Genomic DNA, 17019 nt, shown 5'->3' with positions numbered 1-17019 from the left:
AGCGAACGGCAACGTAGATCCGAGCCAAGAGCTTTGTGAGCTGCTTCCACCACGGCTCCCCTGGCATCGATGGCAGAGCCTGTCTGCAGACCTGGAGGGCTTGCCTGCCCATCTCTGCCTGCAGGGCAAGCACACATGCCTTAGGAGGGGAGAGCCAGCAGGCCAGGCCGGGGGGGGGGGGGGCTCGGCTCAGCCCTTCTAACAGAGTTCATCCCGCGATTTGCAAACAGCCGCAGCAGCCCACTCCCACCCTGCAGTAAGGTAGAGTCCTTTCTGTTCAAAGCCACCACAGGGGGAGGGGGTAAACTGCTGCCATTTCTCTTTATGCTGCTCCTCCTCCTGAGAGGAAAAGAAGCAGCCCATAGGGTCCCATAACCCTTCGCCCTGCCTAGACGGGAAGAAGGAAAAGCGGCCGGCCGTTGACAAAAGGGTGCTCTGGCTAGCCCTTTCTTTCCAGCACGCCCCGCTTCTGTTCCTGCTGTTTCCACTGGGACACGTTAAACCAGCATGACTTTTCCACTGATCTCCACTGGTGAAGTGCTGCCCTACAGCAGGGATCCCCCAAAGTGGGCACATCTGGAATGCTGAGAGAGTGTCTTGGGCAGCATCACAAAAGGGCTGCCGAGGGGGTGGGCCCACTCACAAACGGGCTGCTGTGGGGGGCCAGTCACACAAACACTCCTTCCCCAGAATGCAAACTGGTGAGACTAAAAGAAACACTTGCCCAAGGACCTCCGTGCAAGGCAGAAGTGAGTTCTGAGCTCCAAAACACAAAGCCGCTCTTTTGAACCCCAATGAAGACAGCGCACAGGAGCCTGCCAGTTAAGAAAAAACAAAATAACGCCTAATGAAATAAAAACCAGAAGGGGCCTGGAGCCTGGCGGGGACTGAGAGAGGGGTCTGCAGGCACATGGGTGCCCATGAGAACCACAGAGATCTCAGTCCCACAGCAACAAGCGCTGTACAGCGGGAATTTCAGCAGCAGCGGCACGTGGTCTGTGTAATGCACCATTCCTTCTACAACTGTACTGGGCAGAGACTTTCGCAGGAGAAACAATGAAGACTCTTCGAGCACTTTAAAGTCTTTAACACATTTTATGATGGCATACCTTTGTACTCCACAAAACCAGATTCCTTATCAAGCAAGTTGGTCTTTTAAGGAGCCACAAACCTCTTCACTGTTTGTGCTGCTGCCCCTCTGGCACTGGTTTCCCAGGAGAGTCTCTTATTGCACAATTCTGTGCACATTTACTCAGAAGTAAGTCCCAGTGAGTGCAATGAGATGTACTCCCAAGGGGGTGTGCACAGGATTGTAGCCCTAATCTCCCCAGAAACTGGGACAGGCTTAATTCAGCCATCTGCAATTTTCTACACTTGCATTAAAACTTTGAGGACTACAGTAAGCACAAGATGCCCACAGAACCCTTCACCAGGATTCTTTGGGGAAAGTAACTTTTCCTCACCTTTTGTCCTACATCCCTTTTTCTACACCTGGGCTACTTGTGGCCCTTCAAATGTTGTCAGACTGCAACTTCCATTATTCCTCACCATCAGCTACACTGGCTGGGGCTGATGGGGGTTGCAGTCCAAAAACAGCTGGAGGACGAGAAGTTGCTGCCCCTGGCTTAAACCCACCCTCTCTACTTCTACCCTAACACGAATGGAGACAAACTTTGCCCCCCCTGTTTTGAAACAATGTTTTACCCAAATTGTGCAGGAGACTTGACCCACATCTGCTGTCTCTTGCAAGAATACCCTGTGTTCCTTGCAAAGTGCAGTTGGGTAGTGGTCAGTAAGGGGCAATGGCTGGATCCCCCCCATAGCCCCCCACCCCCAGTCAGCAAGAAGAGTTCCCTGCTTTTGTGTTTCTGTTCCTGTACAAAGATTTTGCTGAGAAAAACTCTCTTCTTGCAGTCCAAGATGCTGGCTTGGGAAACCAGGAAAACTTGGGGACCATCTGGTTCACTCAGTGAAAGAGCAGGGATCCCACAAAAGTTGCCTGGGGAGACCACCTGTTCACCGGAGGCCCTGGGAAAGTCACTCTGGCCTCCACCAAGAGCTGGCACCTGCAGCACCCTGCAATCCATGGGGGGGGGGGGGCGGCAGGGGAGGAATCGTCTAATGAGCCCCACAGAGATCCTCCCATTGGCCCAGTAAGCTCAGTTCCTGGCTGTATCTTGAGTTCCAGTCCCGGTCGAAGATGGCCTGAAGCTGCTCGCGCACCGTGGGTTGGTCCCCAGCCTCCTCACGGCTCTGATTCACAACCAGGGCAGACCCGGCGGTGTGGAGGAAGTAGTCCCCAGACCAGTTGGATGTGCCTGTTGGAAAGGGAAGACAGTCAGCGAAGGGCAGCTTAGGAGGCTGCGGGCCACATCCCCATGATGCCAGCAGGGTTTCCTGGGCGAGAGGTTCCAGCCAGCCCAGTGACAAGGCTCTGCCTGGCCAGCAAGAGTTGCAAGCGCCTGGAGTTTGGGCACTTGAGATCTGGCCCGACATCCTCGAAGATCCAGCACTGGCCGCGCCTGTGCCCTGGCATCACTTCCCATGCTCCCCGTCCATCCTGGCCCAACCCGGCTGCCTGTGTCTGGGTGTCCCCTACATGCACACCAAGCTCAGGGCCAGGTTTGGGAGGGAGCCATGGCAAGAGGCCTCAGGGCCTTCCCGAGCACCTCTCCTGCCATGCAGACTGCCCCCCCGACCCACTCCGTCCTCCCGGTGGCTTGCAGCACCCCCACCCCTTTCCCCGGGATGCTGTTCTCACGCTGCCGCCACTTCTGGTTGGGAGAGGCCTCTTGTGTTTCAGTGGCCCCTGGCCAGCTCTTTGGCCGAATGACTGCCCCCACCCGCTCAGACAAGCCCACCACTCACCAATATAAGCCACTTTGTCCGTCACCATGAACTTGCTGTGGTTGACTCTGGCATACGGGATCTTGGCCTGCGTCTCGTTTGCCGGAACCACAAAGAGCCTCTGGCGGATGAAAAGGACGGACCAGGGAAAGAAAGAGGTAGAAGCACATGAGAAAAGGCTGGAGATCTGGACATTTAGCCTGTGGAGAAGATTGGCCCGGGGGGCAGGGGGAGATAGGAAGGGGAGAAATGGCTGCAATCACTGGGGGTTGCAGCCCAACACATCTGAAGGGCACCAGGCTGGGGAAACTGTGTCCGGGGAACAGAGCTCACCTGCTGCAGGGGCTCAAACCTGCCGAGAGACTGAAGACTGAGCAGGGTTGGACCACTTGCGGCCCTCCAGATGGTTTGGCCTACAGCCCTCACTATCCCTAGCCAGCATAGCCAATGGTGTGGGATAATGGGAGTTGTGGGCCAAAACAGTTGCCCACCCCTTGATCTAAGGAAAAAGTAGGATGACGCTTCTCCCCATGGGAAGTGTGGTTTGTCTCTGCCTAGGAGCCAAAGCGGAATCTCCTCCTTCAGAGGTTCTGCATGAGGCGGAGGAGGCTGTCCGCGAGCCAAGCTGAAGCGACTCTCGTGTGCTGGGGCCGAGAGAGGGGCTCAGGTCTGGAGACCCCGCCAGGCCTCTCCCAGCCCTTATTCCATCCTTGCGTGCCGTGTCTGTGCTGGGTTGATACACATGTGCCCAGCTGGCCATCTTTGCTCAAGAGAGATGGCCTTCCGCAGAGGATGAGCTCACAGGGGCCTGGCCAAGTTACCAGGAAGAGCCAGTGCCCCACAGAGTCCCATGGCCCACCTCTAGCCCAGAGAGCCCTCACCACTTCCACGCTGCAGTGGGTGCGGTCATCCTGCATGGCAGCCAAGGACCGCAGGAATGGGAACATGCTGGCCTTGGAGTGTCTCCAGCAGCCGACCAGGAGGCGGATGCGCACTCCCCTCTCGTAGGCCACTCTCCGCAAGTGGTCGTCGATCACTGGCCAGAACCTGAGCGGGCACAGACCAGAGCGTGGGGTCACACCTGGTGTGACCACCTCTGCCATGGGCCCCTTGGCCCCCCCACTAATCCTTGGCAGTGCCCCTGGAGGATGGCACAAGTGGAACTTTGGGGAACACTCTGGGGTGGGAGAGGCCATCCAGCGCCGGGTGGAACAGGATGGCTTTCAGGCTCCTTCTACCCACCCAACTCTCGCGTTCCCTCCCTAAGCAAGTCCTTCTGGTTCTCGCTGTATGTCACCTGGTGCCCCCCAAAAGAATCTAACTTGGGGAATTCAGGGTCACCTGTTAGCACTGGCAAAGTCCCAGCCAAAGCGCTCTGTCCTGGCTGCTGAAATACCTTTTCCGGCGGCAGGAAGCCACTCAGAAAGGCTTCCGCCGCACGTGAAGGCTTCCTGTTTAGCTCTCATAGCGAGTAGCAGAAAACCTGTTAGCCATTTGACAGGCCTCCATGGACACTGGCAGCACATCTGCGAAAGAGATGCTGGGGACAGGCACCCAGGGATGGCCACCCACTCTGCACCCTGCTTCTGAGCATCCCAGGGGAATACAGCTCCCTGCTGTTGGAAACACAGCACTGGGCTAGCAGCAGTTCCCGTGCTCTTATTTTGCTGTGTGTTTTTTGGAGGAAAGGGGATGCTGATGAGACAGGTTATCAGAAGGCTGAGTGTGTGACACACACAGGCACGCACAGATGAGGAATCGGAGCACACTGCCTCCCTCCCTCCAGAAGCTACACATTACCTCTTGGGGTGTGAGAACTCCATGGTGGGTAAGTAGCTCATCACAGCAACACAGACAAACTCCTGGGCCCCATTGATGACGCTCAGCAGTGACTGGAGGTCCTCAGTCCGCCCAGTGGCGCACAGGGCTGGCGGAGCACTCTGGACACAGCACAGAGGGAGGAGGCCCCAGAAAGGAGTGAGCTCTTTGCCCATCAAGCAAGCACCCATTCAGCCCCACCCCCAAACCTCAGGGTGCACTGTTCCTGGGTGGAGTAGGGCCCAAAGAAACAGAGCTAGGGGCTAAAACGGAGAGGTCTTGGAGTGGCTACTTTTGCCCTTGCAACAACCAGGAGGGCCCTGCGATCAGCTCGACACACATCCCACACTGTTCAAAGGTCTCTGTTCCCTGCACCACTCCCACCTCTGGTGGTCCGCCCACCCTGGGCCTCTCAGCAGAGAGTAACATCTCTGCCGCTGGGGGAAAATGCTTTGGGAGGGTGGCAAGCCGTTCTTTTTATGGGCTTGTCCAGCACGATAACACTGGAGCACCAAGAATGCCACACAGGAGACTGGCATTTCAGTTCTGACCAGAGTGCCCGCTGCACTGCACACGTGCCAACTCACCGAGAAGTATACGCTGGCATCTGTGCCGTTCAGTGTCAGCTCCAGGGGAGTCTCCTTGCCGTAGGCGGTGGAGTAGTTGGCTGGCCAGGGTGACGGGATGGTGGTGTTGGGCAGCCCTAGGGCCCAATATGCCTCAAACATCTTCCCCAGGTCCCGGGCCAAGCAGCTGCAATTGTAGACAGCCACACCCAGCTCCTTCACCTGCCGCCAGAGAAGGTGCATCATGGGAGGGAGCTTCCTTCCAGGCAGAGCGGGCTGAGGCCCTCTGGCCATTCCCCCCACAGACGCAGGTGTGCGCAGCATGACAGGTGCACCCAGGACCCCAGCAACGCCAAAGCGGACGACGAGAGGCCACAAGGGCTGCAAACACGGAAATCCCACCCTTCATCTTATGAGATTTGGGGGCAGCTCACAAGAGCATAAACCGTAACACCATGTGATAAAACACAACCGGGGTCATCGCAGCAGAGAAGATACTGAAAGATTCTAAAAGCAGCAGCAATGGTTTGAAATGCCTGGTGTTTTTGCCTGGCATCTGGGCCTCCTGGAACAGGGTGCTCCTCAACTGGGTGCCACAGCTAAAAAGCCCCCTGCCCGCCTCACTGACATCTGCCTCCCCTCTGCTAAGGGAGATGCACAGAGAAGGCCTCTGGCTCCAGGTCTGAAAGATGGTTGCATCCAGTGTGGCTGCTTTGTCGGGGCCCTGAAAGACACTGCTGCCCCCCCGCCACCGGGATAGGAACCCCCTTCTTTAGGCCAGGGCATGGGCTGGGTTCCCCCCACGATGGGTGCTGGACGTCACAGGCCCCTGGGAAGCTCACCTGGGTGAGGGCGCGCCAGTCCATGTTGGCACTCCCGAGGTAGATGTGTGCCTGGTCCACAATCCAAAACTTGGCGTGCAGGACCCCCATGGTGAGCCTGGGCAGGTCGACTTTGCGGATTTGCGCACCTGGAGGGGATGGCAGGAGACTGCCTGAGTGCTGAGCACACAGTCACAGAGGGCCGCATGGCTTCTAGGCCAGGGGAGGGAGCTGCTTTGGAGAGGTGTATTGCCATCCCTAGGGAAGTCTGTTCACCGTGGCTGCACCTTTCCACAGGCTGCAGAGTTCGGGGGGTGAGGGGCGTCTGAAGACAAAGGAGGGGCAAAGCACAAAGAACACGACAGCGGCACAGTTGGATTGGTATGGGGGGGGCATGAAGCCCCAACATCCCTCTCCCACAGCGGCCCACAAGACACCTCCAGGAACTCCCAACACAGGCCTGGAGGGAGCCCTCCATCCCTCATGCTGTGCCCAGCAACTGGAGCCCCAGGCAGACTTGCCCAGGTTCTCAAATCCCCTTTTGAGGCCCTCCAAGCCAGTGGCCACCAGCACACCCCATGGCAGGGAGTCCCCCACGCCTCCAGCTCTGCCACCCACAGGCCTCCTGCCCGCGTTCTCCCTGGCTGCCCAGGGGCATGGAACTGCCACCCAGAAGCCTGCGCTTACATCAGCCTCCCCCAACCTGGTGCCCTCCAGATGTGCTGAAGTGCAACTCCTGTTGTGCCCAGCCAGCAGGGGGCACCAGGTTGGGGACGGCTCCAAATCCCACCTTCTCCTGCAGCCATCAGGTCCTGCTGCAACTCAGCCTGTAACAGCCCTATGCGCCTGTGTCAAGGTAGCCGCTGCAGCCGCATCCTCCCCGGGTGCCTGCTCTCCCGCCCCGGGGGCTTCCCCTTCCCCCTTCTGTTGTTTCCCCTCTATCGAATTCTAGACTGCAGGCTCCTCAGGGCAGGGACCCACCCTCATGTACTTTGCAAAGCACCAGGCACGCCGATGGTGCCAAAGAAACAGTAATGAACTCCTTTTTCTCTGCTCTGGATCTCTTGCCCTTCTGCTTCATGGGACGACCCCACTGGGTTCTAGTATTATGGGAGAAAAATGTCACCCTCTCCACTTTCTCCACACCAGGCATCATTGTGAGCTCCTCTATTGTGCCCCCCGCTCCCTTTTTCAAAGTTAAAAAGCCCCAAATGCCGTCACCTTTCCTCACAGCCGTCGGACACTTAGGTCACCCTTCTCTGCACCTTCTCCAGCTCTACAAGATCTTTTTTGAGAGGGTCGAGAGAAGCGCCACACCTCCTGGGCTACCTCCCAGAAATCAAGCCCTGACACGGAAGGCTCCTTGCCCTCACTCACCACTCTCCTCCAGTGCCTGGAGGTCTCTGCTGGGCAGCCGGGAGGAGGGGGGGTTGACAGCAATCCGCAGGGCGATGCCCCTGCTCGGCACTTTCAGCAGCTCGGCCAGGATCTCTTCCCCCTGCTCAAAGAGCAAGGATTCAGTGGGTGGCCAGGCCTGCCGCACGAGGTGGAAGGAGCGCCTCATCCACAGAAGGCCCTGCCTACCTACGCAGCACTGTTCCAGCCCTGCCCCACTTCACACTTTTTGGAATGAGCTCTTTGGGCTGGGGCCCCCGAACGTGTGGGTTGCCCACCAAAAAGGGCGCCCAGCAACCGAGCCCCGCCGCACTCTGCGCCACGCCCACGCAGAGACAAAGCGCACTTGCTCACCATCACTGGGGGGCTGGGGGCCTCGCAGCCTTGGGATAACTTGGCTGGCGCTTGGAGCTGTGTGCTGCCCATGTTGTGCAGTGACTGCCAAGCCACATACACACCCCTTTGGTGTGACACTCAATATATTCGCTACACACAGCCTCCCCCAGCCTGGTGCCCTCCAGATGTGCTGGACCGCAACTCCCATCAGCCCCAGCCAACACAGCCATGCTGGCTGGGAATAATGGAGTTCCAGGCCAACACATCTGGCAGGCCCCAGGCTGGGGCAGGCCACGTGGGAGGAGCAACGTCTGCTCTGTCTGCTGCGGACAGGGACAGGCCACTTGTGGCTCAAGGCTACAGATTCAGATGGGGTGGCCAACCCATGACCCTGCAGATATTTTGGCCTACAAGCCCCATCAGCCCTAGCCAGCACAGCCAATGAGGAGGGATGATGGGAGTTGCAGGCCAAAATATCTGGCGGGCATTAGATTGGGGAAGGCTGATTTACTACATCACATTTCTATTTAATTTTTAGATTCCAGTTAAAAATGGACTCAGTTTCATCAGCAAGAACTTCCTTCAGCAGTTTTCCAGCTGCTAGTTGTGCCAATTTATTTAAATAGGAATTTTTACCCCCTCCCCACAAATGCATACACATTACTCAAGGTGGCTGACAGTAAATCAAATCATTTCAGAACAAAACAGCAACATCAAACAAAGCACAACAGAGAGAGGGATAGCAAATAAACACATGGCCTTCAGATAAAACAAGGGGCCAGTTCCCACGATCGTTTTCACCCACTGTGGCTTGCGGCACACCCACAGGTGCCCATTCCATAACCCAAGGTTGTCATGTCATCCAAACCCAGCGAGGGAGAGTTGTTAACATGGCTAAAATGGTTGTGTGAGCCCAGTCATTCTCTTCCGGGCAAGGGTCTCCCACGATGGCCTCTGTCATGTCCCCCATAGTCACCTTTGATTGTAATGGCATCTCCCAAAGGGCCAGGACTCAAGGGAAGTTCTGTGATTTATAGCTTCTCACATGAAGATTGTGAAAACACTGTATGATAACTGTTAAACTGCTTCTGAATTTTTTCAAAGTTTCTGCTGTTCCATAACTAAAAACTGAATCAACAGATGGTCCACTTCCCTCAAAGGGGCTTTGATGGGCTCTGAGGCCGATGGGTGATTAGATGCTTGCTGGCAGGAGGGTGTGGCCCACTGCACAGAGCACTTCGCACAGGGCAGCTGATCAAAGCGTCCCTCTCAGCGCAGCCAGCCACTTGTGGCAATGCTGCAGTGTTAGTTTTCCTTTAATCCATTAAAAATTATTCCTAGATCGCCCTTAAGGGTGGAAGCCTCTCAGATTCATTCCAGTTTTGCTGGCTCACGAGCAGAAGTTTCAGTAGCACAGCAGCTCACTGGGCTTGTCAGATCCTTGTCAAAGACACCGAATTCCCAAGAGGAGAAATTCCTAGCAGTCCTCGCTGGGACAGCAGGGCAGAGCAGCCCCCCGCCCCCCGGTGCAGGGACACAGGTGGCTGCCTGCTGGCGAGTCCACTGAGTGGGTCCCCTGAGCCTGGGCTGCTTCCTCCGGCTGGCTTGGGTCTCCAAGGGTGCAGGCCGGGCAGGCCCTTCCTTGGGGCTGATGCCGGAGAGCCTTTACGAATTAGCGCGGCTTGGAATTGGGGTGGGGGCCGTCTCCATATGCTCTAGCCACTGAGCTGTATGGCTCTTTGATCGTAAGAGGGTGGCATGGGGCCAGCTCCCTCCTTCTAGAAAGACGGGGAGCTGCCTTGGGCAGGGATGGCCCTCCCTCCCCCACCTCACTTACTCTTCGCTGCAGTGCCTCCGGGCAGAGGCCTTCCCCGCCCTAACCTGGTGATGCTGGCAGGGGCTGGACCCGGGGCCTTCTGCAAGCGCAGCAAGCACTCTGCCACTGAGCCCCAGAGCCCCCCGCCCCCGCAATCCCGTGAGGAGAGCTCTGCCCGCTCACCTGGCTGGCTGAAGGGTCCTGGGTGTGGGTGTCCTCGTTGCTCAGGCTCCAGTAGAAGGAGGCGATGTCCACGGTGCTTCTGGCGTCCCCCAGAAGCCTGAGCCAGGCCGCAAAAGTAGACGGGCCGAGAGTGCTGTTGTCATCGTACGTCAGCCCCTCAGGAATGCTCTCCACCAGCACGCTCCTGAGGAGAAATGGCTGCTTTGGCACAGGCTGAGGGCCGAGACATTCCCTCCATCTTCAGAGTGGGAGGCCGCTGGAGGAGTCGCACGCCCGCTGGCCCGCCCACTCGGAGCACTCCGCCACTCTGGACGGGCAGCCTGGGCCAGGCACCACTGGGGCTGGAGCCTCCGCCCACAGCGGGACCTCAGGCCTGGCCCTTGGGTGGAAATCTCACCGAGCTAAGCGGCAGGGCCAGGAAGGGGAGCGGCGGCCTCGAGGAGGACACGCTTAGGTAGGCTGCTCCGGCTGGTCTTCAAGGTGACTGTAGTGGAGACATGTCTACAGAGCCAACAGCAACCGGGCCGGAGGTGGCGGGGAACTCTGGACCAAAACATCATGCTCCCGAGAGCAGGAACGGCTATGCCTGGAACCCCAGGGGCCCTAGCAGAAGGCAGAACTCTCACCTGCAGGGGTCGCGGCACACGCTGTCCAGGTATGGGGCTGCTGCCGTGCCCCCCCCAGGAGCCGTGCTGCTCAAGGGCAAGATGAGCGCACGCGCCAGCAGTGCCACCACCAGCACTGTGCACAAGGCGGCGGCTGCCAAGATGCCGCGGAAGTCCTGCGGAGGAAAGGAAGATGGCCCCAAGCTGGCTTGTTCCCCGGGGCTGAAGCCCCTCCTCCATGGCACGACCTTCGCGGGGCAAAACCATGGAGCTGTGCAGCTATGGAGGCCCTTCAGAGCCACATGCTCAAGTCCTCCACTGAGTCTGGAGCCCACGTCTTGCCCTAAGCCCCCCCCCCCACAATTAGCTCTTCTGGGATCCTGTGCAGCCCCAAACACTGGCCTCTGCCTTGAAGCTTCCGGACACTCTTCATGGGTAGCCCCAAGTAGGGGGCACTGTGACAGATTGCTGTTATGGCCACCAGTATGCATGGCTTTAGAAGAGGGTTAGCAAGATTTGTGGCGGAAGAGAAGGCAATCAGCGGCTGCCGGCCAGGATGGCGCCGCGCTACCTCCTGTATCAGAGGCAGCGTCCCACTTTGCCAGACGGTGCTGTCCTGCTTGTGGGCTCCCCACTGGGGCATCTGCTTGGCCACTGGGGGAACGGAATACCAGACTAGAGGCCCCCCTGGGTCTAATCCAGCAGGGGGTTAGGCAAATTCCTGGAATACAAGAGGCCTGTCACTGCCTACTAGTCATGATGGCTCAGCGGAGCCTCCACAGCCAGAGGCAGGGTGCCAGCGAGCACCCCTTGCCCAGGGAGGGCTGCTCCCTTTGCGCACTGCTTATGGGCTTCTCCAAAGCATCCAGCTGACTGCTGTTGGAAACAGGATGCCGGGACAGTTATCCTTGTGCTCATGGCTGCAATCATCCAATGGAACATTTTCTGCTAAGAACTTGGGAGAAATTTACAAGCCCTAAACATTCAGATACCTCTCTTCAATCTTTTTGTAAATAGTACCTTCAAGTTTGGGGACCCCCAGTCAAAAATGGGATACAAGTAAAGCTTTAAAAGAAGCCCAAGAATGGCATTGCTGGGCCCATATGGACAGACGGAGGGATGAAGGGTGGAAGAGCTTCAAAGACAGGGACCCACCTTGTGTGTGGCCGGGCGGGGCCCCTCGGCCAGCAGCAGCTCTGCAGGGATGTGCAGCGTCTTCAGCTGGAAGGACGGAGCAGAGACATGGAAGAACCCAGAGGCCTGGTCAGTGGGGAGGCAGACACTGCACCGGCAGCCCCACCCTCAGCCGCCCCTCCTGTGTGGATGCAGTGGGGAATTCCACAGCAGGTCCCTGTCAGAGATGTCCAATGTCCCACGGGTGCCTGAGGCAGAAAACCCACATGGCAGCCTCAACTTGAAGGAGCCTGGGCCCCGATCCACAGGTACGTTCTGCTGCACCAACAGAAGAAAGCTGGGCAAAAACACCACACGCCTCCCCTGCGGGTTGTGCCCCCAAGTGGTGGGGCTGTCATTTGGGTATCATGATGCTGTGGGCCAGGGGTGCTGAAACTCAGGCCTGCAGACCACCACTGGACTGCCTGGGGCCCAGACCTGGTCCTCTGGGGCTCCCCAGATGGCCCTGCCCTTTCCCCGGACCACCAGCCATTGGGGGCTCCCCAGCTCGTGCATGGCTCCACCTGTGTAATTCGTGCTCCAAAAGCCCACCAGCAAGTTAGACCTTTGAGTACATCTGATTTATGCAACAAAATTTTTCACCTGCTGGTAGGTTACGTGGGGCTTCATTTGTTCCAGGGGTTTGAGGCCCAACAGGCAGGAAGAACCTGGAGAGAACCTGCCAAGGGCACAAGGAGAGTGAGGCAGGGGTCCCCACTGTGGTGCCTACCGGCACCTGCCAAACCTTCTTCATTTCTTCCCCCATTTTTTTAATATACATACATGGATCTGTATTTATCCATAGAAATGAATACATATGAAATACATGGCAATTATACATAGACTTCAACAAATATCCAAGTATCCATTTGAGGGTGGCATCTATATGCCACCCATTCACATACTGAAAACACTGCAAGGTCCTCAGTCCATTGCATTACAGGTGAGGGTTTATCCAATGCTGTAACATCAGTCTTTTGGCTGTTAGAAGGGCCTGCAGGAGCAGGAGCCACATTTGCAAACTGGATGATGCTTCAGCCTGGAGGTCTTCCTCTCAGAAATGCGAGCTTAAACAATAGTGTGTTCTTTTCCTGGAGGATTCTCTCCTCCAGCCATTTGAGAAAATGAAAATGGCGTGGCAGGGGGAGAGATCTTAATGGCCAGCTTTAAGCCCAGGTGATAGGCATGGTATGTTTGGTCCATCTGCCCCCTCTGCAAAAGACACCCAACCTAGAGGGAGAGAGATCTAGCTGGAACATTAGAAAGGGCTTCCAAGGAATCTTCTTCCCTAAGGGCCTTCAAGAGGAGGTCTGGCACCCATCCTTCAAGGATGCTGCAGTCACAGGGGGGTGCTTGACCAGAGTGAATGATGACCAGTTGGTGCCCTTCTCACCCTGCAATCCAGAGTCCTTCCCCTACACCAATTTCGCTCCAGATCTAACAGTCTTAGACCCAGCGTGATGCAATGCATGGTTGGATTTAGACCTGCTCAGTGATAATGTGTGACCTCTGTTCCTCCACCACCCCCACACCTGTGCTTGCCAGAAGGCTCAGCAAATACCTGAACAGCAGGCCCTTCATCTCTACAGATGGGCCCATGACCTGTGCTGAGGGCTTCAGTGAAGGTGGTGGGGACTAAAACACTCTTGCGAACTAAATAGCGCTCCAAGGACATGTGAAATCTTGCATTAGCTGCACAAAAGGTTAGCAAAAAGCTGTCATCTCGTATCAACGAAGTCTGATGCTCACATTCATTTTCTTTTCCCATGCAAAGCAACTGCAACATGATTTTTACTCATCAAGTCCTCCAAAATGAGACCTATCTCAGATCTTTCCTTTGAGCCACAGTCCAAAGAAAGGTTGGACCTAGGCCTCTGCAGGAAGAACCCAGGGATACAGCGGAAGGCCAGTGAAGCAAAGGGCAACACACGGTTCCCTGCAGGAACTCTCCCATGCCTGAAGAGGCCCTCCGGGGCTCAGCCACGAGAGCAAGCAATGCCTCTCGAGGAGGCAGGCCCCAGGTTATTTTGACTCCTGCAATGACAAGGAGAGGAATCCACCCCACGCAAATCCAAAACCAGCTGTTGGATGAAACTGCTGAAACTTCCTCCTTTTCTGGTTCAGGTGTGTTCAATCAAGACTGAGTCATACAGATCCTCCACCTGCCTGAAGCCTCACCCCACCACCTCCCCTTGCTTTTCGAAGCCCTAAACCTTCCCGATTCCCATCCGTGGACTACCCAGTTGGCTTTCTGATTCCCACGAAGCTGCAAGGGGAGACTGCAAAATTCGCCACCCTCTCCCACGCGGAAGGAGAAGAACGTGCAAAAGGAGGTGCAGGCACCCATTCTCAATGTTCCACAGCCCCCTCCTTCCCCCTCCGCATCCTTTTGGTTTCCATCTTTTCATTTCCCTCTTTTTGGATCCTTCTCCTTTCACTTGTGTCCCACTTTGTACTTTCTAAACAGCACACATTGAAATGAAACCTATGCTTTATTTCAGAAATCTCCTGGGGTGTGTTTTGCAGGCTAAATGCTTTCCAGTTCATACTTGCTTCCGTTCTGTACTTCCCCAGAAGGCAAAGCACATAGAGCCTCCTTTAAAAGTGAACGGGTGGAGGGTGAACAGGGCAGCTCTGCTGCCTTTTCTATCACAGGGGCTCTCCATTAGGACTTAGCCCCAGGGCTGCCACAGGGTTGGGAGCAACTGGGGCAATCTCCCCCCACAAAACAAGCCCCGCCGCCTCAGCTCCTGTGTTGAGCCCGCTCCAGCCTGCCACATTGCTCACCAGAGCCCCATGCACATGGGTCCCTGTTGGGGGCAGTAGCAAGTCCCCCAACATCACCTCTGCCCCAGGCTCCAAACTCCCCTGGGCGCCCTGCTTGGCCTTGGAAGCCTGCCTGCAACACCTGGGCTCAGCCCTGGAACACATGAAGTAACACTGGAAGAAGGGCTCTAAGTCTGTGTATAGTCCATCACCCTCTCTAATGAGTACCACTGCTACCCACACATCTGGGGCTGTCATGCCGGTGTGTTGGCATTTCAGGCAGGCCTCGAATGGGGACTGGCCTTGCTGAGTACATGTTTGGCTTGGATGTGATATTCCATGTGCAAAGAGTGAGTGAAGGTTTTATTGAACAGGATTCTATTGAAGGGTGGTATATCAGTAACCACCATCGGTTAATAAATAGATCACACTGCATCACCTACAGAGAGCAGAAAAGGATTCAGACAAAGCCACCTGACTGTGTTCTGCTGGTGCACCTGGGTTCTCGCCTGGCACAGACTACGAGGCCAGCTCCTAAAACCCCCAATTCTGGCCCCTGAATGTTTGATGCAGCCCCTCCCTTCCTGGTTGCTCACCCAGTAGTAGCAAGACAAGAGAGTGATACCTGTATGTGAGTCACTCCTGTGCAGTACAAACCTGTTTCCTTACGGGGCACTCCCAAAGAGAGATCCAGGTGCCCCAGAGAATTGCCCCCTTGCCTTGGCCCACCCTGCAACCCCTTCCCTGAGTTAACACAAAGCCAAGGCCCTGCCAAACATCCTGCCCAGGCTATTTACAGAAGGGAAGAAAGAAGAAAAGAAAGGTTCCTCCTGTGTAAACACCGAGTCATTGCTGACCCCTAGAAGGACGCCTGCTTGCGCTGGCGTTTTCTTGGCAGACCGTAGCGGGGTAGTTTGCTCATTTAACCGACCTCCGAAGGATGGAAGGCTGAGTCGACCTGAGTTGGCTACCGGAGACCCAACTTCCGCTGGGATCGAACTCGGGTCGTGGGGAGTTCAGTTGCAACACTGCCAGCTACCACTCTGCACCACACGAGGCTCTACAGAAGGGAAGAGAGAGGGAAAACATCCTCCCAAAGCGGTGCAGAGAATAAGCAGGAAGTGAACATGGAAAGACCTGCCGGCACCCACACACCTGCTCAACTCGTTTGGTGGGCAGAAACTGCACGGGCAGCACAGAGGGAGAAAAGTGGATGGGTAGAGGCCAGACAGCTGAGCTACAACTTGGGGTCCCTGGTACGACACCAGTCTTTCAAGAGCTAGATATGGAACACAGGAGCCCTGACTCCCAGCGCCCGCCTCTGCTCTGGCCTCCTAGGCTCCCACTCCTGCCTAAGCTAGGAACGGGACCCAGGAGCCCTGGTGCCCCTAACATCCACCCCTGCTCTGACTCCATAGATCACAGAGGGGCCAGGCCCACCCTTGTTCTCCAGCATGCCTCAGCCTCCTCTACAGCCTTCTGGGCTGAAAGGCAACGCACCTGGGAGCCGGGTGACCTGGGGGAACAGATGCGGCACAGAGACCACTCTCCCCGAGGCCCCAGCTTCATAGCGCCAACCAGCTCATGAGACCCCTCCTCTTCCTGCTCTAGTGCTGAACCCTGGAATCCTGAGAAGCCCAGCGCCAGGTTTCGTTTCCTCCACTGAAGGCAGAACCAAGGAGTCTTGGTCTGCAGCCCCCCCACCTCCGCCTGTCCCTCGCCGCCGCCGCCGCCTGCCTACCTGACCTCCGACCAGACAGGTTCCCGTCACCTGCTCCCTTGGGCACTTGAAAATTGGAGGATCACGTGAAGGGAGGGCCAGTTCTGGCCCTCCGTGGTATCGGAAGCGGCCTAACGCGGCTGCGTCCCAGGCGCCGGGGCACAGCTGGGCCCTTCCCGGGATTGTGCTGTGAGCCGCCCAGAGCGCTTCGGCTGTTGGGCGGCGTAGAAACGTAATACATAAATACGAGCGCGGGCGCTGGGCGGCACCTTAACAACGGACGCACAAGACGCAGGAGGCCGGCGGGCGGGCGGGCGGCGAGTACGGGTCCACGCGCGGCCCGCGGGAAGGGGGCGGGCGGCCGGGCGCAGTTTCCACGCCAGGCGCGAGGGGGCGCCCCGCGGCCCTCGCGCCACGCCGGCGGAGACGCGCCCGCGGAAGGCGGCGTCCCGGGCGAGAGCCCCGGCGCACCGGCGCCGGGGTCTGTGGCGCGGGGGACGGGATAAGGGTCGGCGGGCGAGAAGAGCCGCCGGGCCTGCCCTCCAGCGCCGCGGCGGACACAGGCGGGCCGGGCCGGGCCGGCGCGGCTGGAGGCGCCGCGGGGCCGGCCAGAGGAGAGCCACGGGGGCGCGCGGGCGAGCGCCTCGCCGGGGCTGAGGAGGGGCCGGGGAGCCCCCAGCCAGCTCGCGCCCCCTAACCCGGGTCGATCCCCGCTAGAGCCGCGCTCGGGCCCTGGGCGGCGGCCGCGTCCCGACAGCGGCCCCCGCCCGCCCGACAGCCGGCCGCAGGCGGCGCTTCGCGGCCTGCGCCCCGGGGAGGCCGGGAGGCCGGGGCGCCGCGAGTCTCCGCCAGCGGGCCGGAAGTCTCTGCCGCCCCCGCCCGCCGCTGAGCTGGACCGCGCGGCGCCTTCCTGCGGGCGCCGGGAGCGGCCGAGGCGGCGCTGCTGGCCGGAGGCGGCGCTTCTCTGCGGGAC

At 57.8% G+C, this 17019-nt stretch overlaps 1 protein-coding gene across 2 annotated transcripts; it reads right to left on the bottom strand.

Moving 5' to 3' along the window:
* Nucleotides 1–1070: 1070 nt before the first annotated feature.
* PLD3 (phospholipase D family member 3) lies at nucleotides 1071–16656 on the bottom strand. Of its 2 annotated transcripts, none has more exons than XM_084814488.1 (13): nucleotides 16068–16656; nucleotides 15258–15386; nucleotides 12164–12239; nucleotides 11543–11608; nucleotides 10409–10563; nucleotides 9783–9966; nucleotides 7430–7550; nucleotides 6074–6201; nucleotides 5253–5453; nucleotides 4648–4787; nucleotides 3729–3894; nucleotides 2869–2968; nucleotides 1071–2318 (listed from the first exon to the last, which is right to left on the bottom strand). In XM_084814488.1, the coding sequence occupies exons 3-13, from the start codon at nucleotides 12188–12190 to the stop codon at nucleotides 2119–2121; spliced, it is 1488 nt and encodes a 495-aa protein (XP_084670614.1). In that variant the 5' UTR covers nucleotides 12191–12239; nucleotides 15258–15386; nucleotides 16068–16656; the 3' UTR covers nucleotides 1071–2118. The 2 variants fall into 2 exon arrangements, with proteins under 2 accessions (XP_084670614.1, XP_084670615.1); XM_084814489.1 differs by having other exon boundaries at nucleotides 16316–16399.
* Nucleotides 16657–17019: the final 363 nt, after the last annotated feature.

This window comes from Heloderma suspectum, chromosome 10 (assembly GCF_057233095.1).
Source record: "Heloderma suspectum isolate Gila_16-S chromosome 10, 16-S_ref, whole genome shotgun sequence".
NCBI lineage: Eukaryota > Metazoa > Chordata > Lepidosauria > Squamata > Helodermatidae > Heloderma > Heloderma suspectum.
The sequence above is the reverse complement of the archived record's forward strand: the minus strand, read 5'-3'. Positions and strand labels throughout refer to the sequence as shown.